The sequence below is a fragment of the Rhamphochromis sp. 'chilingali' genome (assembly GCF_963969265.1).
Source record: "Rhamphochromis sp. 'chilingali' genome assembly, chromosome: 19".
NCBI lineage: Eukaryota > Metazoa > Chordata > Actinopteri > Cichliformes > Cichlidae > Rhamphochromis > Rhamphochromis sp. 'chilingali'.
The window spans coordinates 18,038,225-18,062,098 of NC_137946.1; the positions used below are offsets into that span (position 1 = coordinate 18,038,225).

The 23,874-nt window shown below is 40.3% G+C and overlaps 2 protein-coding genes across 3 annotated transcripts in view; one reads left to right on the plus strand and one right to left on the minus strand.

Moving 5' to 3' along the window:
* Window positions 1-23,874, minus strand: part of ccna1 (cyclin A1) — a 27,684-nt gene continuing 3,810 nt past the window's right edge. Inside the window, exons 2-10 of one of the 2 annotated variants that reach the window (XM_080867495.1) lie at window positions 23,330-23,411; window positions 4,898-5,044; window positions 2,128-2,347; window positions 1,944-2,038; window positions 1,571-1,797; window positions 1,239-1,443; window positions 1,016-1,129; window positions 783-916; window positions 1-647 (exon numbers count right to left, since the gene is read on the minus strand). In XM_080867495.1, coding sequence (XP_080723621.1) covers window positions 596-647; window positions 783-916; window positions 1,016-1,129; window positions 1,239-1,443; window positions 1,571-1,797; window positions 1,944-2,038; window positions 2,128-2,347; window positions 4,898-5,044 — 1,194 coding nt within the window. In that variant the 5' untranslated portion in view covers window positions 23,330-23,411 and the 3' untranslated portion in view covers window positions 1-595. Of the gene's footprint in view, window positions 648-782; window positions 917-1,015; window positions 1,130-1,238; window positions 1,444-1,570; window positions 1,798-1,943; window positions 2,039-2,127; window positions 2,348-4,897; window positions 5,045-9,088; window positions 9,538-23,329; window positions 23,412-23,874 lie in introns of those variants that run through there. The other variant, XM_080867494.1, reaches the window with a different exon arrangement.
* Window positions 19,187-23,874, plus strand: part of sertm1 (serine rich and transmembrane domain containing 1) — an 11,792-nt gene continuing 7,104 nt past the window's right edge. Inside the window, exon 1 of the mRNA XM_080867497.1 lies at window positions 19,187-19,335. The gene's annotated coding sequence lies outside the window, so the exon portion shown is untranslated. The remainder of the gene's footprint in view (window positions 19,336-23,874) is intronic.

A 23,874-nucleotide genomic window follows, 5' to 3' on the forward strand; every position in this document is an offset into this window, starting at 1 on the left:
AATTCTAGTAAACTACCACTAAATACTACCTTCCAAAACTTTTTCCATTGCCACCATGTACATATAAAAAGTGGCTTTTAGTTCACTTTTACATTAACTGCGCAGAATGGTGCCTTAGTTCAGGCTTAAAAGGCGGTTTGTTTTAATGCAAATCATTTTCTGTGTTAACATAAATCTTGCGGTTTGTGTTTGCAAGTATGTATTGCACATGTACAAGTGCTGTAGAAAAAAAAAGTTAATAAAAGTTTAAAAAGCACACACTGCAAATATATACAAATGTAAAAAGCAAATATTCTGCATGAAAAGACAATAGTGTGTGATGCAGGAAACCTTCTGAGGTAACCACTTCTACGGCATCTTACCAGAAAACAGACATTTTCATGCAAAACAACTCGAAAAATATCAGACATGGCTTATTATTGCAGATATCTGGATCATCTGGACAGGTTATTTTCATCTGCATAAATTTAAAAAAAAAAAAAGTCCAGATCGGCTTATATGAATAGTCTTGGCAGCAAATGCCACTTTGCTTGCTTGGTTTTTTTTTGTTTGTTTTGTTCTTCATTTCATTGTGTCAGATGGGTGTAGCAGTGAGTCACGGGAAAAACAAAAAAGCAGGGGGAGTGATCCATGAAACGCCACAGTACCTGTAAACGGAGACAGAAAACATCATAAGGAAAGACAGAAAATAAGACATGCAAAACTGCACATGACAGGCTTTCATCTTATCATAGTTGTTTTTAAAGTGGTTTGAATTTTAAAATACATAAACCATTCCTTACTTTGAATTTTTGTACTTTTCTCTGATGCCCTGTAGTGGGCGACTCTCTGCGCTGGCGTATAGCTTGTACAGGTGAGTCAGGCAGGGAGAAATGTCAGCCATCGTGTATCCGCTAAAAGCCACTAAAGAATCGGGCTAAAGCAGAAAAACACAGGTTAAAAGTCACATTTTTTTTCCTAATTTCTTAAGAAATTTCAATAAAATTAGATTAACCAAATAAAATATTAAACTTACCCATAAAGACGTATTTATGGTGTAGGAAGCTAGGCAGTAGGCTGCAGCAGCAACCATAGATGGGCTGTACTGTAGAAATGGATCCATTTCCAGCAGGCTTAACTCCGCCACATACTAGAAAGCAGAAATAAAAAAAAAATACAATAAATAAAAATAGAAAATCATATCCATATTCCTTAAAGGCATTTGGCCTGACTATTGTTAAATGGTTCAATTTACTCACCAGGGCCAGGTTTTTGGTGTTGGCACAGACAGACTGGATGGCCATGAAAAGGTGAAGGAACGAGTTTATGGTGGGTGCCGCCAAGTTGAAGCCCAGCACACTTAGAAATGCTTGCTCCATCCGAAGCAGCTGTTTCTTAGTGTAGGTGTTGTCTGTGATGGTCACAAATTGGTCGAGTTTAGGAGGTGACTTCTCCTCATATTTTCTAAAAAAAAAAAAAAGTAGCAGATCAGATGGCATGTTATATGTAAGGTTGACTATTAGCACAGACTATTAGCAAAAAAGAAAAGGGAAAAAAAAGCATTGATCATTAGAAACAAACAGTGACTTACGCAGCAATCACCAAGGCAGCCGTGCCAACCAGCTGCAGCTTGCCTCGTTTCACATTTCCGATGAGGGAGAGAAATCGGTCCAAGTAATTGATAGCAAGATGAAGAGTTTCAGCTTGAAGTTGGAATTCCTGCGCCACCTCAGCCATCCAGTCCACCAGAACGACGCGCATATCATCCGTGATCTCTGGGTGTCTTTCTAAATACTTTGGCCTTGGCCTGAATGCAATCTGCAATCAGAAGCCAAAACATTATATAGTGAACTAAAGAACAACAAGTCACAATTACATTGCAATAAGGTTGAAAGAAATTATGGAGGTCACTGGGCAAATAAATAAATAAAAATAACCAAACATACAAACAAAAAAATTCAAACCTCATTATTCCTCAAGTGCTGGTGAATATCTCTGGCATACTCCACACAAAAAACCTCCTCAGATTCAGAAGGCGTAGAAGCATCCTGGCATGGACCTATAAAAGTAAAAAGTAATGAGCATTAAGGAAAGAGGAAAAAACAGCAAGTTTTCTTGGTAGATTCTTTTTTAATCTGTCATACTCACTTGAACTCAGCTCCAGCATGATTACCATATCTTCATTGTGCAGGGCATTGGTTTCCTCATCTTGGTAATTACGGTGTCCGACAACTTCTTCGCCAGAAGCCGCAAGGACAACTTCGCAAGCCTCTTCCACGTACACATCAAAGCTGGAGCTGGAAGGGCAGCCCAGACAGTTGAGTTGAGAGCTTTCTGAGGTTGAGCTGTGTCTGGAAAACTGGCCACCCTGAAAATGATAATAACCCAACATGATGGCCTTGGTTCCTTAAAAAGAAGAGAGCTGGATTTCTTGCGTGATGTTTCCCTTCTCCTCCACGAGTCTTGTTCAGTTTTGAAATAACAGAGGAGAGAACTTCCAGATATATAAACCCCCAGTGGGACTTGGTCCTGAGAGTCGCTGAGTGAAGGTATGAAAAAGGGGCGTTGATCATTACTGAGAATGGGGACAAAGGGTGAAGCCTCTATCTACCATTGTCCCATTCATCATCGTTTGATTTGTTAAAATTATCTGAGGCAACTTGATTGGCAGCTGAAACTCCTGAGAAAGCTTCCCAAGTCGTCAACCACCACCCGTTTTCAACGATGGTCGTTCACAGTGGACAAAGGCAAGGCAAGGCAAGGCAAGTTTATTTGTATAGCACAATTCAACAACAAGGTGATTCAAAGTGCTTTACAGAGACATTAGAAACAAGAACAAATAAAAAGCATGATTTAAAATTGATTAAAACAAGCAAATAAACTAACTAACTAATTAACAAACAAACAAACAAACAAACAAACAAACAAACAAAACAGTATATAAAATCAAAACAGATAAAATCAGAACAGTAGATAAAATCAGTAGTTAAATGTAAGTTTTGAAATTTAAGCTTAAAGTGTGGATTTGGTGCTTTATTCAAATGCAGCTGAGAACAGGTGAGTCTTCAACCTGGATTTAAATAAACTGAGTGTTTCAGCTGATCTGAGGCTTTCTGGGAGTTTGTTCCAGATATAAGGAGCATAAAAGCTGAATGCAGCTTCTCCGTGTCTGGTTCTGACTCTGGGAACTGATAAAAGACCGGATCCAGATGACCTGAGGGATCTGGAAGGTTCATACTGGGTTAGGAGGTCATTGATGTATTTTGGTCCTAAACCATTCAGAGCTTTATAGGCCAGCATCAGAACTTTAAAGTCTATCCTCTGACGGACAGGCAGCCAGTGTAAGGACCTCAGAGCTGGACTGATGTGGTCCACTTTTTTGGTCTTAGTGAGGACTCGAGCAGCAGAGTTCTGAATGAGCTGTAGTTGTCTGACTGATTTTTTAGGTAGACCTGTAAAGATGCTGTTACAGTAATCAAGCCTACTAAAGATGAATGCATGGACTAGTTTTTCCAGGTCCTGTTGAGACATCAGATCTTTTATCCTTGATATATTCTTGAGGTGATAGTAAGCTGACTTTGTTATTGTCTTAATGTGTTTTTCTAAGTTTAGGTCTGCATCCATCACTACACCCAAATTTCTCGCCTGGTTTGTGGTTTTTAGATGTATAGATTGAAGTTCTCTGGTGACCTGTAATCGTTTTTCTTTGGCGCCAAAGACTAAGGCCTCCTTTACACCTTTCTCAAACCGTCTGTTTTCTCAGTCCAGACATTGTGAACATTAGCGAGAGTTTCCTTTCTCCTTTGATCAATCTAGTGGAGTCTTGTGTTGCACTGGCACTGATCAAAGCTTTTATTCATGCAGTGCTTAACAAATTTATCCGACCAACTCCTAGTGTAAGGTTTATTACTCATCCACCCTAAATCAGCAGTATTGATAATAACCAAAAACACTTTTCTAATTCATTTCTAGTCTTAATTTTTATTTTTATTTCATTTTAACCTTTTGCTTCAAGTCAAATGTTTCAGTCTTAGTTTTAGTTGTTAGTTGTTAGTAATTCACTTTATTATGGTGGGCACATACCAGAGACAAGATTTAAGGACATCAGTAAATACATTACAATAACGACCCATTACCTTTTGAAAGCAGTTGACACAGTCATCCACAGTCTCAATAAACACAACTATCAAAGCCTCATGAGGCAATTTCTGATAAAAAAAAAAAAAAAACACTATTTATTATTATTTATTTTATTTAGTTTTCCAAGTTCACAAAGTAATTTAACTTTTTTTCAAAGGTCTGCTTTTTAGTTTTTTGTGTCTAGTTTTAATTTTCAGTTTAGATTTAACAACCTTGGTTTCTGTAATATTAATCTACCAATACGCATAAGCTCTTTAATCAGAATGACAATTTTAAGTATAAAATATAATTATTACTGTTATTTTGGTGAACAGTTCATTTTCAATTTTACTGTTTTACAAAAAAGCAGGAAAATGATGTGATTACGAAGCCAAACTAAAATTATTTACTTGCATTCCTGAACAGAAAAATCCATTTTAGATGTTAAATCTTATGCTTGATTAATTTCTGGCTTCTCAGACAAGACCAGTATGTTGGTAAATACAGTAATTGCTAGTTTTATAAAGGTTTTGAGGTATTTCTAAAATATTTAATTTTTCTTGTTTTTATGGTGTAATAAATTTGCTGTACCTGGCTCATGTGACAATAGTAGCTCAGTGACCTTCGGGATGACATCCAATGGCACAATCTCCATTAGAGGTTGAATATCAAATGAAGAAGCCTCTTAAATGAAAGCTGAAACATTTACTTTGTCCTAGATGACTGAGAACCAACATAGACAAGCTAACATGATTGTCACGTTAACAGCGGTGGGGAGTGTTTTTTCTCTGTCACCTACCTGGCTGAGGGATCGACCTCGCAGTTCATTTTCTGACAAGACTCCGAGCACCGTCCGCTGTTTGGACCTCTGCAGTGTATCTACTCTGGCTGAGGGTGCCATATTTTCTTTGCTGGCTCGACTGCGTTGACTTTTGCTAAAGTTCATCTTTAAACAAAGACATTGGAAAAGAACAAGTAAAAAATATGCTTTTTTTTATCCAGAAAGATTATAATGATTATCAGGTCTCTGTCAATTTCCTGTATACATTGGCAAACACAGCAAGCAAGTATGAAGACTTTACTTTCAGAGTAAAAATGCTTTAAAGCAGTATAGCAGCCAAACAGGATTGCAAGTGACTGATTTTAAGTTAGAGAAATGTTGGAAAACACATTACAGGTTTCGCAGCGCTAAAGTGGATGAAGTTGTTTGTTTTTTATAATAAAACTATCACATAGAAAATATCATATAAGGGAGATCAACTACAGTTTTAGTCAGAAGTTTATACGCATTCATCATGTGCATCAAAGTCATGGTCACTTTGGGCTTTTAATTATCACTTTCAACTGCTCTTTTAACAGGGTGCAATATTTGTACAGCATCTTTAATAGCTTTCTATAATTCTCACAGGCTCAAAAGTACACACACAGGCTTTAAAATATACATACACACCCCACTAACCTATGGTATAAGTTTCTCTTTGGTTAAATGTCTCTTAGCATGTTGTGGCTCAACCACATGCTTTTGGTAGCCATCAACGAGTTTCTGGCATAATTCTGGGTAGATCTCTTCTTGACAGAATTGGTAGGGTTCATATTTAAACTAGGGTGGACATGTGTCACAGATTATCAGTCGTGTTGAGGTCAGGGCTTTGGGAAGGCCATTCCAGAAGCTTAATTTTAGCCTGCTTTATCCATTACAAAACCAGTTTTGTGTTTGGGATCACAGTTCACACCCGACTGTGTCCAAGCTTCAGCCATCTAACTGTTGTTTTGATGTGAAGTTGATGAATTACATATCATTATTCCTTACTACATTTACTTGTCATTGAGGCCAAATAGCTTAATCTTTGTCTATGATTACGTGGATAAGCTCGAGTCGTTAGCCAACACCCGTTTTGAACGATGGTCGTTCACAGATGGGGGCTTTGGTTTCCTTTACTGCTTTCTCAAACCGTCTGTCTTCTCTGGCCCAGAATGTAAACCCTGCCAAGAGTGTCCTTCCCTCTTTGAGTCATGATCAACATAGCCAAGTCTTTTTCTGATGAGATGACGTGCCTCTGGAGTGTAACGATTAAAGCTTTTATTCCTATATTGCTTAACAAATTTATCAGACCCCCTCCCAATGTAAGGGTTGTTCCTAAACCCCTCTGGCCATAAAACATTTCTCCAACAGGAATTTGGGTCATCCATGTATGCACTTGCAAATTTCAGATGAGCACGAAGGTGAAAGTTTGTGTCTTCTTCCAGACTTCAGGCACATCTGAATAACTTGTACTTATATAGTCTAGTTTGAATTGATGATCTTGGAATCTGCAGGTTTCTAGAAATTGTTTAGCGACGTTCCCAACTTCTGTAACTCTACAATTCTCCGTCTTAGATCTTCACTGAGTTTCTTAGACGTCCCTATTGTTCTGTGCATTGGTCAATCCAATGAGTGCTGTCAAACAAATCTTTTTTGTCCTGGCAAATGAAAATAACAGTTGTAGTCGACCATAATCACTAATAATGAGTTAACACTCCTTGGCCTTTTCAAGACTTTGTACAACTTTTTGACCACTTATAAAAAGATTTAAGTGAATGCATGTATTTGAGCCCGTATGTATAATTGTGACCCTGTGTGGATTAGAGAAAAGTCAATTCAAACTTCTGACCACAGCTGAATGTCCTTTTAGTTTCTCCAATGTAGAATATAGTTACTGTTTGTGTCCCTGCTGGCATCATGGGTGGAATTTCTATATAAAATTTGTACTGTTCCCTTTTTAAAGCTCTACTGATTCTAGTTTGTCACAGATTTCCAGCTCATTTTGACTCCAATCACTCTCCACCTCCTGTTTTTCTAAAAACAGGAGGTGGAGCATGTATGGCAGGGATGATGCTCAGTGTTGTGCTGCGTATACTATAATTAAAACTGCTTTTACTGAAACTGTTTGGTTGAAGATGGCAAAACCCAAAATTAGCAGGGCATTCATGTCATTGATAAGTAAATGTAAACTTCTAACCACAACTGTAGCTATCAAATACAAGAGGCAGGGACCGGTGAAGCTACGTGAAAAAAAAAATGCATGGATTGATCAGTTTACTATTACTAAAAACTGCTGGTATTAAATGAGTTAAACAACTAAAAGTTGAAAAGTGAATCTTTCATCTCTGCAATTAAAAATACACAAAAAAAATGGTAAAAGAGAGAAAAGTCATAGGTCATCTTAAATCTACACCAACTGAGGTCATAGCAACAAAAAAACTGTTTGCAAAAGTGTTACACCGTGTATTCCTGAGCATGTCCTTTTTCAATACTACAGTGAGAGAGAATGGGTTTGTAACTCTTACAAATGACATCTTGATGTCATTTTTACTCACTTTGGCAAGGACTGCCTAAAGCTAGTGCGTGAGTAAGATGGCGGATCACAGGAACCGAGATTCAGTCGCGGATTGCAGAAAAATTACGAGTCTAAATCTATAAATGAAATCCTCTGTTAAGGGTCTCCAAGCTTCACAAATCATAGAGTCACCTGCTAAACAAACAGGTGAGACAGTTTTGTTTTGTTTTTACCATTAATGTACTAAAAATCAGAGGAAAAGCAGATCCAATAAAGACTTTGAGATAAGTAAACTCTTCAAAATGTATCTGAATTTAAAGTATGAGATCAGGCAGTAAAGGAAATTTGATCTACTTTTGATCTAATAATCAGAAGTTGTGTGTCACAAACATCAACACACTATGTAGACAAATATGGCATAAACATGGGCGTGCCATAAGTTCCCCAGTTTCACCTAGAATGTCTACTTTGCATATGGAGGAAGTGAAAGAAGGGGTCTATTATCCTGTTCTGAAATACCACTGAGCCATATAAATATATCAGGACACAGTTCGCTAATTACATTAACTCATGGTCATTGATTAGTGGTCATGACAACTGTATACAGTCATAAAACTGAACTCACAGCCCATCGTTAGTCAGTGCATGCGCTGTTTAGAAGGGTGGGAAAACCTGGAGTCAGCTAAGACTGAAGAAGTCATTGGGATGAGTGGTGAAACGTTTCTCCCACTGAAAATGCGACGCCCAGATGAACAGAATCAACTTTCTGTGACTTCAGAAGCATAATCCACTATTAGGATGTTAAAAAGTATAAAAGTTCCCATTCACTAAGCGTGTGAACACAGTGTCTTTTCAGTAATTCTATTTTTTAAAAAGGCATGTTTTTAATCTTTCAGTAAGGAAAGATTAGTATGCATTGTTTTCATATTTTCTAAAAATGAAATAAAGAATCATTTACAGTGGTGTGAAAAGTCTTGAGCCACCCTTCCTTTCTTTATATTTTAGAAAAATTTTAAAAAAGAAGGTTTTTTGGAGGACAGATTTATTGAAATGTGCAAACATACATGCAAATGCAGGATACATTTCAAAATTTTCGACTGAAAATTCTTCGCCAAAAAAAGCAGTTAGAATAAATTATGATGTTTTTGTGTCGGCCTTTTTAAGTATGATATTAAAAATTGTTTATTTGCTAAGTTGTTGTAGATGCAACATTGATATATTATTTTTAAGCTTTAATCATTCGTGTCAGTGTTAAGTGCCTTATCAAACAAACAAATAAATAAAAGAAACCCGAAGAAAACAAAAATATTACTCGGACCGGACAGAAAATGGGTGAAAAAAAAAACACTGTGAAAGCTCTTTAGAAAGCCTGGAGAGCTACTGCTCAAGACCACTTAAAAAATACAAGACAGTCTGGATCATTGGAGGAAAAATATCCAGGAATCAGGGGTGACTCAGGACCTGCACGGCACTATGAATATTCCCGGTGCAATTATGGTCTCACATTGCCATGGTTACTAAAAATTAGCAGAAGGAATCAGTCAGAAAAAAATCAAGGAAAACAGGATGTTGCACTGTGAAAACACAGTGCATCACCCCGATGTATCACAGACCACTGCCAGCTCATGGTTACATGTACTTTTTAGTGTATTTGTTCCTAACTGTAAACTCACCATTATCAGGATCAGTGCAGTTAGCAGTTTAGCGTTTCAGCGTCACCACCACCGACCAAGTCGGACAATCGACAGCTGCCCCTGACTTGGTTGTTAATAATCTGTACCAACAGCGCCCTCTGGATCTCTTCGCGTGACTTGAAGCAGGTTTCTGGGTGTAGCAGGGTTTTTTTTACTTTCTTTCGGCGATGTTTGCCTCGAAAATCAGCTATTTCCTCCTGAGTCTCTGTCCAATCACGTGGCAGAACGCAACCGCCGACGGTCAACGTCACATGGGTTACTGGATTTATCCGCTCAATATTTTCCCGTGATTGATTAGTTTTATTTGAACTCTTCACAACTTCGACTCTACATATTATAGATCAATCTTAACTGATGCCCTGAGGCGAGAAAAATGAGTTGTGTTCGGTCAGTGTGTTTTATTAAATCTACAGGTGCTGCAGGGGCTGTAGGAGAATTATTGAACAGGAAGGCTGCCTGCATGTATAAGTTATTAATACTCTTCGCCATACTCCACATATAAATAGTCTTTGCCAAAAAAGGGAAAAGAAGAAAAAGAAAAGATTATTTCTGTGAATCGTAGAGGACTTTATCATTTTATAACATGCTGAAAAAACTGCTTGACAGAGAATCTCACTTGGCCTTTTTCCCTCTTCTGCTTTATGAATAATGTTAAATATTATTTTTAAATTCACTTTCTTACCATATTCGTCATCTATAAAGTTGTGGGTGTTACAAAAATATACACACTGATTAACCCTAACTTTTGTAAAGTTTTGAGTACAAAATCTATTTACCTACTTTTATTTTCACAACTATAAATATAAATATTATATTATATTATAAATAATATTAACGTTGTGTCTTCTCTCACTCACGTGCTAAAACATGGGAAACCTGGTAATGGATGGAGGAACAATGTGACAGCAGAAAGTAAAGATGACATTTATCTGGGTCACTGTTTAAATCTGCTGACTCCATCAAGCAGCATTTGGTGAAACACCTGAAGCTGTACAGGCCTGATTACACAACCATGTGTGGTCAGAAGTTTACTTTCAGTCATCATGGACATGGATGTCATAGCAATTTGTGGGATTTTGATGATTTCTTTCAATTTCTCAATCAGATGCTTTTAGAAGCCATCATAAGGAGATGTAGGACTGTAGGACTGGATTCTCTCATACATCACATCAATGCACATGCACTCTAATAATAATAACATGATGTACCTCATTACTATACCTCAGTAACCTGTTTACTCCACTGTAAACTGTTACTTTGCACACTGTTTATTTGCACAGTTTTTTATAATTTCTTCAATTTGTTTATTGCACATTTTATTTTAAAATGTAACTTTCATTCTTAGTTCAAACTTTACTTCTTAGGTTAAATTCTTAATTTATTCTTTACATATTATTCTTTACAAGCTTACTTCAATGTTTTGTTTTGTTTTATCTATTATGCAACTCTTATATCCGTTTTCCTGTAAATGTTTCCTGTAGTTTTATGGTCGGGCATTGCAGAGCAACAAGCATTTCACTGCATGTCGTACTGTGTATGATTGTGAATGTGACAAATAAAATTTGAAATGTGAAATTTGAACTTTCATGGCAGAATTGACTGAGTTCATTTAAATGGGTTGATTTTCTGGCACTGAGCCATCTTTTAAGCTGTAGTCAATAAAGATCCATAAGTAGAAGACAAGTTATCATGTTAAAAGACTTTTGTAGAACCTTCAGCACCACGTCTTGATGCAGGCTCAATCATGCAGGTAAGGAAGTCACAGAAAGTTGATTTTGTTCATCTTGATGTAGCGTTTTCAGTGGGAGAAATGTTTCCTTACTCAGGTTTCCTGAAGGCTTCCCCAAACCTATAAACAGTACCTCTGCACAATGACTGAAACTAGCACCTCTGGTGAACAATGGGCTGTGAGGTCAGTTCTTTGATCATTAATATGCAAATTGTCATGACCATTGATCAACAGCCACTGATCAAAGACAAGCAGCAATGCAAATAATATCTTTTACATTTTTAAGATGACACATTGTCGGAGTCACAACTGATCCATTATTAGATAACTACACCAAAAAAACAAAAACAAACAAGCAGAAAACAAAGCGGAAACATTCATATCCAAACATTAAAATGTATTCCAAGAAACTATAAATTGCTAGAAGCTAAAAAATACCTTTATGTAATGTGCCCCTGAACAGGGAGTTTCCATGTACATAAGTATAAACACAAAAATGTGTAGTCAGTGGATTCACAGAGAATGAATGATCTTTATTGAAGCCTGTGTGTGTTTTGCCTGAGAAAAATGAGTGCACATTTTGTGTAGTCCATCAGGTGGCAGGCTTTCTCTTCAGTCATGGTGCAAGGAAATAATAATAATAAGATTTGAATAAAATTCTAAGCATATGACACTGTGACCCTGTTAAATTTAATTTAGCAAAAAAGCCCTGAACTTTTGCCCACTCGGGAAAGGAGGTGATGCAAATTGAGGAAATGTTCAGCTAATTAAAATTCCAAAGTGTCTCAAAGTCTATGTCTTTCTTTGGCAACAGACCTTGTGGAATAATCTTGAGTTGTTGTTTTTATTAGTGTTATTTAGTCACAGCAGGAACTACAGGTATAGAGGTATTTAGGAAGCAGTCATGCTGCTGCTGAGTTTAGAAATTCCCACTTTTAGCCTTTCGGTCACAAGGATGCTTCTTTAGCCTCGAGTCAATCATTGCTCTTAATATGTTCTGACACTAGTATTTGATGTAAGGGTCCTTCGCTTGTAGCCGACTGTGCCTTTTTACGGGCACATTACCAAACCTTCCACCTTTAAACAGAGTCCACAGTGTCTCAAAACGACCCTTTTTAGACATGTTTTCCTCACACATATAACAATATATTCATGTATTTAAAATTCATGTTTGATGATTTGGATTTAAACAGTGTTTTCATGCCACAGCAGAGGAAGGAGCATCTTTCTTCCACTGTTATTGGTCATTTTTAAACTCAGCTGTGTATTCTTTTCCTCCAAAGTAATGTAATGTAAATTGATACGTTAAAATTTGAATCATCCGTCATCTGTTGAATCAGTGTGTGGGAGAAACAAACACAAACAGGAGGATGTTACGTCGAGGGAGAGCAGTAATTTTCTTTCTAACAGGAAAAATGCTTTTGGAACTTTGTTCTACCAAAGACCTGATAATATATCCTTGCCTATTTTATACAGTAGGCATGGGGGATAAGGTTTCCTGATGTGGTTATTTTCTTCTGTTAAAATAAAATCAATATCTGCACAGGCACCAGCTCATGGGACACAAAGTCTGTCCGTCTTCCTCTGTTTTCCTAATCTCTCATTCTCATTTCCGTTCATTCCCTAAGCAGATGCAGATTGCCCGTGACAGATAGCATAGGGCTGGTACCATTTCATTAGTGGGATGCATTGCCAGTGAAAGGCTTGGATGCATCAGATGTGCTGGGGGTTTGAGCAGGACAGTCCAGGAGACACCAAGCTGAGGACGAGTTTCATATCTCTAGGAGGCCTTTGGTCCAGAGGTGTTACAGTGCTGAGAGGGACCAGAGCTGAGACTGTCTCCCATCCTGAGCACAGAAAAGTTCAAAAATAGAAGCAAGGATGATGAAAGTTGCCACTAACTTGAAGGATAAGGAGATGAAAAGGCATCCCCAATCTGCTGAGGATTATTCTTGCTGGACAGATATTTTCAAATTCACTGGTTTTTGCAAGAAGAAAAAAGATTTAATTGGTCATGAATGTATCATCAGAGTCCAGTGAATCATCCCAGTGATGGCACATTTAGAGGATGGCAAACTGGAATGTAGTCAGATATATCTTCTTACAGTTGCCTTTTACCTTTTGTCATTTTCATGCTACAGCTGCTCAAAGAAGAGGAAATATTATGTAGCTAACCTACACTGGCAGCTCAGCCTGATTAAGCTTATCCCAATCCCTATTCCCACAAGCCCATTGTATGGCGTTGTCTCTGCAGCCTATCTGCACACGCAAACACCACACAGAAGAGGTCTTTAACTCTAGCATTGCTTTGTTAGTTGCTGCCAACACAGGCCTCGTGTGGGGTTGAAAACTGATCAGCAGCAGTGACTGGCTCTTAAAGAAGGCAATCAGTGCTTTAATAAGCACATTTTCAAACCAGAGAACTCCAAAGAGGACAAATCATCTGTGCCAAACTGAAGAAAACTGCAGGACGGAGTCTAAGTGCTCGCAGGAGATGCCAACAACCTACATTAAATATGATGACTACAATCTTCCTCCCTTGTCTCTTAACTAAAGGTCATATTGTTTCCCACCGTCCACCCACTCTATTTATTGTTTACTTATAAGCTGTCATGTAGATTTAAGGACTTTTTAATCAGGGATATGATGCGGAAGCTTGGTGCCAGTCTGATTCATTAAGAGGTCCATCACTGCAGTAAACCAGAGGCATGAAAGGAAAATTAGCACAGAGAGCAGGGGTGTGCTATTGTCTGTTTCTTATAATGGCAGGATAATTATGTTGCTTAAATCAGGATGCCGTATAACACACACACACACACACACACACACACAGGCTGTTCAGTTTATAACCCCAAGCCTACACTTTATATCACGGCGTGCCACAATAACAAACCTTTGACAAAAACTTTGTTTACTGCTTTTTTCTTCTTCTTTTTTTCCCTTTTCATTAATTAAAAAAATGAGAGGAAAACATAAAGGAGGAGAGAGCAGAACAGAAAACAAAGTCAACCACTTGATATTCACAGCAAAGACAAAACGATTCAGTAATCACGCTGAAAGACAAAGTGCCGCGTTTTGTCCTTGTATCCCCAGTACCTTCTGCGGACTGCTCATACATCAAATATCTCCCAGTCAGAGCTGTGGGACATATGAATTATGAATGTCTGAGTAAGAGACTAAGGGCTTCTATTTTTTTTTTTTTTTTTTGCAATTTAAGGGCCTCAAATCTTTTGGTGCAGTAAATTATTCATATATTCAAATGAATCTGACTTTGAGGATGTTTTTCTTTCTTCTCCTCTTTCATGAATTTAGAGTGTACCCTGCAGAAGGAGAGCGCCAAAAAATTGCAAAGTGCTATTAATGGTGAAGTTTGGAGTAGGATGGTGCCTCGGTCGGCTGTCGGACTTTTGAGCTTACGCTTGTGCTCTTGTGGTCGAGCTGCCCGCACTGCTAGGGGGTGGTTTGAGACAGCCCCAGTATCACATTGCTATCTCTCATTGTTATTCTGGACAAGTGCTCGCCTATCAGGCTTCTGTCCTCTGTGTGTGTGTGCGTGGACATGTGGGTGTGTCACTGATACGCCTCAGTATGTTCGTTCTGCTCCACGCTCTCAGATCTCTGAAGATCACTCTGATTGGCACGCCACCGCCATGAGACGAAAAGCGGCAGTGTGCTGCATATTTATTGGTTTCAGAATCTTTCAAATGTCACTAATAATTTCGTACATCTTGGAGACAAAGGCACGCTGCCTCCCCGTGATTAAAGACGCAGCAATACTTTCTCCTGCAGTCAGGAGAGGATATGAAGCAGTTTTCCTGTGCTCATCACAGAGGGAAATTTTGTTTTTTATGAGCCTCCCTCTCAGCGGGATGCTCGGCAAATTGGTTCAAATTACCAGAGGGATGTAAATCATATCTTGCGGCACATCTAAAATGTACGCATCTTGGAACATAATCCGTAACTAATATTGTGACACTTTCCTGCCGTTTATCTCAGAGTTCATAGTTGTGTTCACACGGGTTTTAGCAAACAGAGATTTCCTTTGCAGCTGTACCCTGACTGCTGCATGTTTCTTCTCATTAACATGCAGTGCAGAGACTGGTGTCCTTACAAGGGCAGCTCTAGGATGGCATGGACTGAGAACAGGCTGGGAAATCAGGGAATGACATGGAATCGGCAGCTACTTCTTCGCCTTCTGGGATTAGTGACAAAAGCCAGCTGAGGCCGAAGCGCTTATCTCTATCCTTCAGTCCTCTTTCTTGCTCTTACACACACACACACACACACATGAAACAAAAACGCACACAAGAACATTTGAGTTTGCACAGAGTGAGGGTGCATGTACTCCCATTGCCTTAATTAGCTTTGCCTAGCATATTCCCTATTTAGAAAAAAAGTTGTCCGCAGTGATTCCCTTTGATAGGTTTAGAAATAGTCTTCTATGGTGTGAGATCAGGCCAAATAATTATTAGAGTAGTTAAATGAAATGCAAAACCAGCTTCTTATTGGGTTGCCAATCAAAATATAGTCATATATATATTTGTGCAGATCCAATAAATCAAAGCCCTTTTTCTAGCATAGCTGTCAGAGTACGTACACCTGAATACCAGCGGTGATGTTTGCCGATGCTGGATTTGGATGTTAAATAAAGTCATCTCATCTCTGCCCTGCGTTCTTCTTTGCTGCTATTCCTCTCTGGTGCGCATGTCAGCGGGCAGATGGCAGGAGATAGAGGCATCTGTGGAGGAGGAGGAGGTGCCTTTTTCCCTTCACAGAGCAGAGACAGGTGACATCTGCCACACAATTAACACCTCATGAATACCATTAAGGTGCTAACAAGCATAATTTATGCTAAGTCAGATGAGACTGGATTTTATTTGGAGTGCTTTACACCAAAAGAAGACATATCTAGTGCCAAACAAAGCAATTTAAACGTCAGTTCATCCAGATAAAATAAATCATTTTTGAAAAGTCAGGTAAAGTAGGGGGCGGGGCATTTCAAAGTGTGGTAAGAATTTTAAATAATTATAAACACATTAAATAATTATAATTAATGGGTTGAAATCTTTGATAGAGACATGTAAAGAATGAATTCAGTAGCTTTTCCTCTAGAGGCTTTGAGCCTTTCCCTTTTTAGTGAAATATTTCAGTTCCAGCAGCACCTGAGGTTACTGGACCCTTCATTTAATGACACGATCAAGCTCAATTTTAATGAAGTAAATGATCAATAGCATGCTAACATGCTAAACAGGCATGGTGCACACAATAAGAATTTTATCTAGTTAAAATTAACACACTGGCATCATTTTCTTAAAAGGTTTTAGCATGCTGAAATTAGCATATCAATCTAGTCAAATCACAGCTGTGCCTTAGTCTCAAAAACCATGTGCAGCACAGGTTGGAGGCCACAGATGGAGAGCAGGCGATGAAAAACGGCTGAGGCTTCTGGGCAAGCAGATAGGCAGAGGCTACTGTGAGGAACAAGCAGGTTTAAAAAATGACAGGCAGCCAGGCGTAAAAGAAGCTGGTCTGTTGTTAGTAGCAGAAAGATAGTTGGGATGTTGGTAGGTGTGCAGTCGTGTGATCGTGGCTGGCAGGGCAAATCTACAAAGTTCTAATGGAATGCAGGGACCTATTAAGAGAGCGAGAGTGGCCTAGAGCAGGGACAGAGACGGAAATTGTAACAGCCACCAGTCTGCTTTAAATCTCTGCTGTCAAGCTGCAGACACATATTTCAAAGCCTGTCCCAATAAATCCAGAGTGGTTGACACCACTGGCAGAGTGTTTCTCCTGCTTATAAATCGACATAGTTTGTCGAGAATACGATCCTCTCTGTTTCATCACTCGATGAAATACAGCAAGTGATAAGTTATGGGAAGCCTTTTTTAAAAAGGCGCCTCGTTTCATGTGTAATTTGCGGCATGTGTCCATACTCAGTTCACATAAAAAGACTTTTCACCAGAACAGATGCGCTTAGCCGCTGCTAACTGGTTTGAGGAGGTGAAGGAGAAAAAAGAGAGAAGAGAGACTGGAGTGAAAACACGAGATAAGAGCTTTAAGATGAAGGGAGGTGAGAAAGAGATGTTGAATGCTACGACTTTCCACTTGGGCTCCCCCCCCCCCCCCCCCCCCCCCACGTTTTTTTTTTTTTGTTGTTGTTCATTCATCCACAGGTCTGGGGTCTCATTTAAACAGCTCGGTAGCTCCATGCCCTCCTGGGTTTTAATTGCACCTTAGAACACATATGCATCAACACTACAATGAGCGGGTGGAGGGAGGTTTGGAGTCTTCTCCCACCCCCATTCTCTGCGGCCTGCTGGAGCGGGAGGGCTAGTAGGAGGAGTTGGCCGTCCGACTGCGGTCTGGGGTGTGGGGCCTCCCTGCTGCTGCGGAGTCGGGGTGGTCTGCCTCTCCCCACCGCAGGGAAAAGGGTAACACCACCTGGGTCTGGGTGCAATTCCCCCCTCCAGGGGCAAGGGTACCTAGACCCGGTTTGTAGAGTACGCTTGGGGAGTGTGATTGTGTGTACAGCGTCTCTTTATGTCTGTCTCCACGTTGGTTGAGTGTGGAGTGAGTGCATATGAGAGCATGAGGGTGGGAATGGATGTTTGTGTCTGTGTGTGCCTGTATGTCTGTGTCTATATGTCAGGTTGGGTATCAGACGCCACCTCTCTGGGGACACCTCAGGCCCTCCAAGGTTTGGAGGCCTATCTCCACCCACCACCACTTCCCCTGCCGGTGGCGGACTCCCTCAGGTGTCGGTGTGTTGGTGGTTCTTTGTGTCTGGGGGTGGGCGTCCGGGTGCACACCGGCTCACTCCTTGGCGGCCGCTTGTCGGGGCCTGGGGCCTGGGGCTCGCTCGGGCCCCTTTGGAGGTGGGGTGCCCCCGGCCTCTCGGCCTAGGGCTCGGTCACTCAGGCGCAGCTGGGGGCCGGCGGAGCTCACGGGCGCGTCACTGCAACTCCCCCTGACTTCTGCTCCGCGGCTGCTGGGCGAGCCCTCATCTGGGACTCTCCTCAGCTCTTACTGGGACAGTGGCGCGGCTGCCCCTCTGTTGGTCTTCCATGGTCTCTTGTGTTCTGGGGGCCTCTGGATGTCTGGAGTTTTGATCTCCTCCATACCCGCTTCACACCCTGGAGGACGGGGCTGTGGCCCCCCCCACACTCCCTAGCAGATCATTACATGGAGAAACCTTTGGAATGCAAGCATGCTGATCCACACAGGTATGCACACATGGGTATTCACAGACGCGGACTAAAGCTTTCTTGGCTGCTGCCTCAAAGCACACTGTGCGCTGTCTATCTTGCGTGCTGCACAATATCGTTTATTACTTAGTAAATACTGATATCTATGACTAGCTAGTTTATTGTGATGGTGCTTTGTTTTCTCTATTATTATGTTGCTCTTTGTTGTTTGCTGTCTCCTCTGTTTGTTTTTGTTTGTTTGTTTTTTTTGTTTTTTTTTTCTCCATACAGGTGACCCAGGAGTTTGTTTTTTTTTTCTCTCTCTTCCCCCCCCTTCTCACCGTCTCTTCTCCCCTTTGGTTTTCTTTCTTTCTCTCCCCCTCTCTCTCTCATTCATTCCCCCTGTCCTATTTATTAAAAAAAAAAAAAAAAAAAAAAAAAATGACAAAGGATGAACTGAAGCTCTGCCATCACGTAATGTCGCATACTGCTGTTTCTGATGTCATTTAAAAAAAAAAAACAAAAAAAAAAAACAGCTCGGTCTGCCTCTCCACAACAGCAGCCGGTTATTACTCACCACTGGATGCTGTCTACTGACACAGTTTAGCTGAGAGCACAGAGCTGGGCCGTGTGTCCCTCACACAAACGGAAGAGCCAAAGCAAAGGCGGCTCAATTGTGTGTTTGAGCACACAATGACAGAAATGTATTAAAATGGCTAAAACTGTCATTTCATTTACTTGCGTGTCTGTCGGACAACTTGTGGTGTGGCGTTAACAGGCTTCGCGAACAGCTTATTAACTGCTCTGTGAATGTGTCTGATCGTTGGTGTGATCGTTATTGAAGCTGATGAGCAAGCAAAGAGAAAAGTGGGAGGGTGGAGACGGAGAAGTGGAAAGGGGAGAGAGGTGAGGATGGAATTAAAATTTCCTCTCTTCTGCCCATCTTTGCTGCTTCTCAAGGAAAGGAAGTGTCAGTACATTTAAGCAGCCACAGTTTTTGTTGTAGGCCTTTTATATGTGTCACTCCATTTCTAGAAGGGACCCATATGTGACTGCTTCGTCTCTGGCTGACGAGCCTGTGCGGCCGTGTTTCACACTGAATGACAGAGAGAGAGAGAGAGAGAGAGAGCAAGAGAGAGAGAGAGAGAGAGCAAGAGAGAGAGAGAGAGCAAGAGAGAGAGAGGGAGAGGGGAGGCTCACAGGGAAGCTCTGAGGGGCAACAGATCTGGTTTGCTCGGCTGAAAGACCAAACAAGAGATGGATTTTTGCACAACGTGAGAGAGGAGCAGCTGCTTCACATAAGAAAAATAAAGGTCTGTATCTATTCCTCTTTCTTTTCTCAGCAACTGCATGCATGCTGCTGATGCTTCAGGCTACTTTGTTTTATTTTACAACATTTTTCCAAATTATTATAATGAACCAGACAGAGCAGGGAATCTGTTGATGAGATCTATAAGGAAGGATCCTGCTAAACACAGAGAGATTATTCAGCTTGAACTCATCTCTTCATTCACAGACAACTTTATTTATGGTTTATCAACACCCGCAGAGCTGCGGTGAAGCTGCTGTCACCGGCAGCCTTTCTGTCAAAGTCAGAGAGATTTAAAAGGAAAAGTGTGCGAGATGTACGCATGCATGGCGGGAAGAATTCATTTTAGTCACCAACTTGGAAGGTGAGCGGGATTCCGGTGTGACAGTTGGGAAAAGGAGGAAAAGCGTGACAAGCGATGAGTGGGGCAATTGTTCCCCCCAAGAGGGTGAGGAAAGCGTCCTTTCAGAGCAATCCTGACAAGAGCGGGGTTTGTTTGCATTTGAACTGATGTATGACTCACTCAGCTCATCATAATAATCAGAGAGTAAATGAGCTGCACAGGCAGAGTAACTCAGCATCGGGTTTTATGCCACGGCGCTCAGAAATATCAGGAGTAATTAACAGATATGAGAATGAGGTGTAAAAATACACTTTACCACAGGGATGAACTAACAGACACACACACATACACACAGTGAAACATCAAAGCAAGGAGCTCATTATCCACACTGGCCACTGACCAAAAAAATCGTCCAGTGCTTCCTATTCATGATGATCACTGTTCCTGTCTGCTCGTGGGTTAACTCATGCTACCTTATTGTCAGTTAGATTAAACCCTTCGCAGCACCTTTGAGATCTCACTCCAATTTGGCCTTTTGAAAGCAGCACTTTCATGCCCTGAATATCTGAGAGAATCAGATAGCAGCTTGAACACCGGGGCACGACCCCCAGTAAAGCTTTGAGTGCAGTCAGGTGCGCTTCGAGATTTTGCTATTGAAATGTAAAAAGCTCAGAATAGAAGCTGCAGTTTGCTCTTTAGTAGTTTTGCAGTCAGTTCAACTCCTCCTTTTTCTAAATCTGGAGCCTCTTCAGTTATGTTTATATTTGTGCACATTTTTTTAATGCTTTGCTTAAGTGCACAAAAAACTGGAGATGATGTTTGTTGTCATGCTAAACAAGAAGAGCGGAGAAACGGTTTACAGCTTCTGGTGAATATTGTAACATCTGTTTCTTCATACTTTCATCATTCCTGCATATCTCTGACCCTTTGTGCGTTATCTGTGGTATTTGCAACTGCAGAAGCAAATTGGAATTCATGTGGTGAGGCTTAGGTCTGCTTTCAGCTGATCTGGCTTTGAATGTAAGATACGTAGCATGGCTGAAATCCAGGTTACTTTTATCTCCTGGTAATCTGCTATTTGGACTATAGAAGTATACATACGCATGTGCAAGTGTTGCATGCCTCCAATACAATGTATATCCCCAGGATTTCTGGTTTTTTTTGGCTCCTCTTGTGTGCTTTTTCGTGCATGAAAAAGTATGTGCGCATCGACACACATGCACACACTTCCACAAAAGAATATGGTCCAAATGCCATGACATTTTGAAACACATGGATGTTGTCCATTATTCATGAAGTGAAGGGCTAGTACCAGAACTAAACAAACACGAGAATCCATCTCAGTGGGAACTTTCAGTTTTAGTAAATATTTGCATAAGCCGCATGCATGGATTGTTAAAATTCCAGCAATGGCCGGGCCTATTTTCTTTCTCGGACACCACAAGGTTTAATAAAAAGTTGCAGAGAGGCTCCAAGGCTGTCTCTGTTTGGCCCTGAATGAGCATGAATGGTGCTGAATGTGAAAAAAAAAAAAGACTTGCGTAAAGACTGAACATTTATTAATCAAGTAATTAATATTAGACTCATACAAGGCTTACAAGAAAGCACAGTAAGATTTGCTTTGTTCTATGATTTTATCGACACATCGGGTATAAAACTGCAAAGACGTGCACTGTCCAGCAATATCAACAAGCATAGAAGAAAAAAAAAGACGATACGCACTAAGAAATGAAAACATGCAAAATAGGACAAGAGGGCTGATGGGGACGAATGGGCAGAGGCATAAGCTGAATGGTGACCGTGAAGAAGATTACACAGAGATGATGAGAAAATTAGGAGGGTGTTGGGTGAAGAACAGATTGAGAAAGTGGAGCACGGGAAGCTACGCGGCACCGTGTCTCAGAAGGAGTTTGGCTGAACATACTCCAGTAGCAGAGGATGAGGTTGTTTGAGGAGAGACCTCGAGAAATTGTGCAGATCAAAGAGAAGGAGTTTGATCAGGAAAAAGAGAGAGCCTTGGGAATCGAGGCTCACTGTCTATAGAGATAGACCAGTGGCAAAAATATAAAGTCTAAGAAAGCAACAGTGAAGATACGCAGAGAAATTTGCTGAAGTGTGCAGCAGACAGCCGTGTCTATACAGAACATATTTCAAGTTCATGACAAAGCCCAGAAACCAATGCTGCTATAGGAATAAAAAGCTGAAATACTTAATCAGACACAAGTCATATCAGAGAGCAAAAAAAAGAGAGCACTTCAGCAAGAACCCACTGATGAGCTCCAGGCTGCTAGACTCAAGAGGAAACATGAGAATAAGAGGACTAAAAGGCAGAACAGTCTCACAGTGCTGAACTCTGTGCAACCCTGACTGGGAGTAAAACTGGGAGAAAAGTATTAAAGGACAGAGATGTAAGTCATGTCAAGTAAAGTTTGCTGATGTCCAGCCTCAAGGTACGGCCCTCACTCATCCTATTTCCTCTCAGAGGAGCAGCTACCAGCAGTGGTGTTCATTCTCTGTTGGAGAGGCTGTCCAACAGAGGGGCCATTCTGGCTTTAAAAAAGCAGCTTCTGCTCAGAGGGAGGTGTGAGAGCAGTCCAGATCACACTTCAGTGAATCTGAGATGTGGCAAGAATAGGAAGACATTGACAGCATGGATAGAAAAAAATGTTATATTGTGTCTATTAAAAAAAGTGTCTCTCTGAGCAACAATTTAAAATCACAAAGCTTTTAATTATGTTGCTGACCTTACACCTAGAAAATAAATCCTGTTTATTTGTAATGATGTAAGGATTTTCATGAGGTATTAAGCATGCCTCTTGCCCCCAAAATGGGCTTGAATATCTGATATCCATGTTTATGAGCAATCTTAATAAAAATCATGAATTACTGAGCAGATACATCATTTTTTGAGACGACAACTCTGTGGGAGACACATAAAAAGATGGGAATAAAGCGCACACATTAAAACAGGCAAAAGAAATTAAGTCCATCTTCAGCAGCCAGCGTTTTATCTTTAACCCCCTGTCAGAGAAAGGAGGTGTAGGCTCAAGGGCAAATAACCAACGATCTGTCCAAAGTCAGCAGAATGAATAGTGAGCAAGGCCTGATTGCAGCAAAACATTATACATTATACAAAACCCAGATCCAGCACAACCAGAGAAAAACAAGAGATAAGACGAAGGCCACTTAAAATTTTAACTTAACACAGTGTAAATATTTTTGCTGACAGCCTTCTGGGATCTCGTACACTTGTGCACTACATCACTCTGGATGCAGTTAAGGATCAACAAAGAAAACTTTTGCAACAGACTTGATACATAAAGTCAATGACTTGGGTTTCTACCTGACACTAAAATGTGAATTTAGTGTAACCTTCAGAAGGAAGAAAAACCATAAATTTGTTAACAGAAGCATGTGATGTGAGATTGCTGACTCACTGGAGGCAGGAATAAACAACTCATGTTCCAACACGTGAAAGGCAAGCCACTTTTAAAATTCATATAATTTTCCTGTATAAAGATAGCTCATTTTCCCAATTAGTCCTCTGTGTTCTCTGTACTACATTTGCAGCAATTCCTAAGGAAAATAGCTACTGGTATTTATTATATGTAGGCGGGTGTGTGCATGTGTGTGTGTGTGCATGTGTATGGCTCACCTCTCCAGAGTCAGAAGGACTGCATGGCCTGCCCTCTTAAAGTAGATTAGCTTGAAAAAAAGAACTGAGCGTGCATCGTTGCCTGGATACAAAAAGCATCATTAAGCACAATTATCAGCCACTTCAGCTCACAATGAACAAGCTTCAGTGCAAATTTCAAAACAACATATCATTAAAATCAACAACCTATACAGAGGAGGAAAGAGTGGTATGGAAAGATGAGGCCAACAGGTAAGATGAGGAAATGTGGCTGAGAAGAAGGAGAAGAAGAGAGATTTGAAGATAGATAAGTAGGCAGGAGTTCACTGGCAAGTTTTTGGGGATGTTTCAGATGTATACACAACTAATTACTGACATTTTTTTTTACCTCAATATATTGGAAATCTAATGTGACCAAAACATTTTATGCACTAAATGAAAGATGTCAGGTTGGGAGAGAAAACAGTACAGAGAACGATGCATTGCAAAAAGACAGCAGAAGCAATGAAAGGCAATGTGAGCAGCGTGTGCAGGGAATATCAATACAAGTTTCCAAAAGAGTCTGG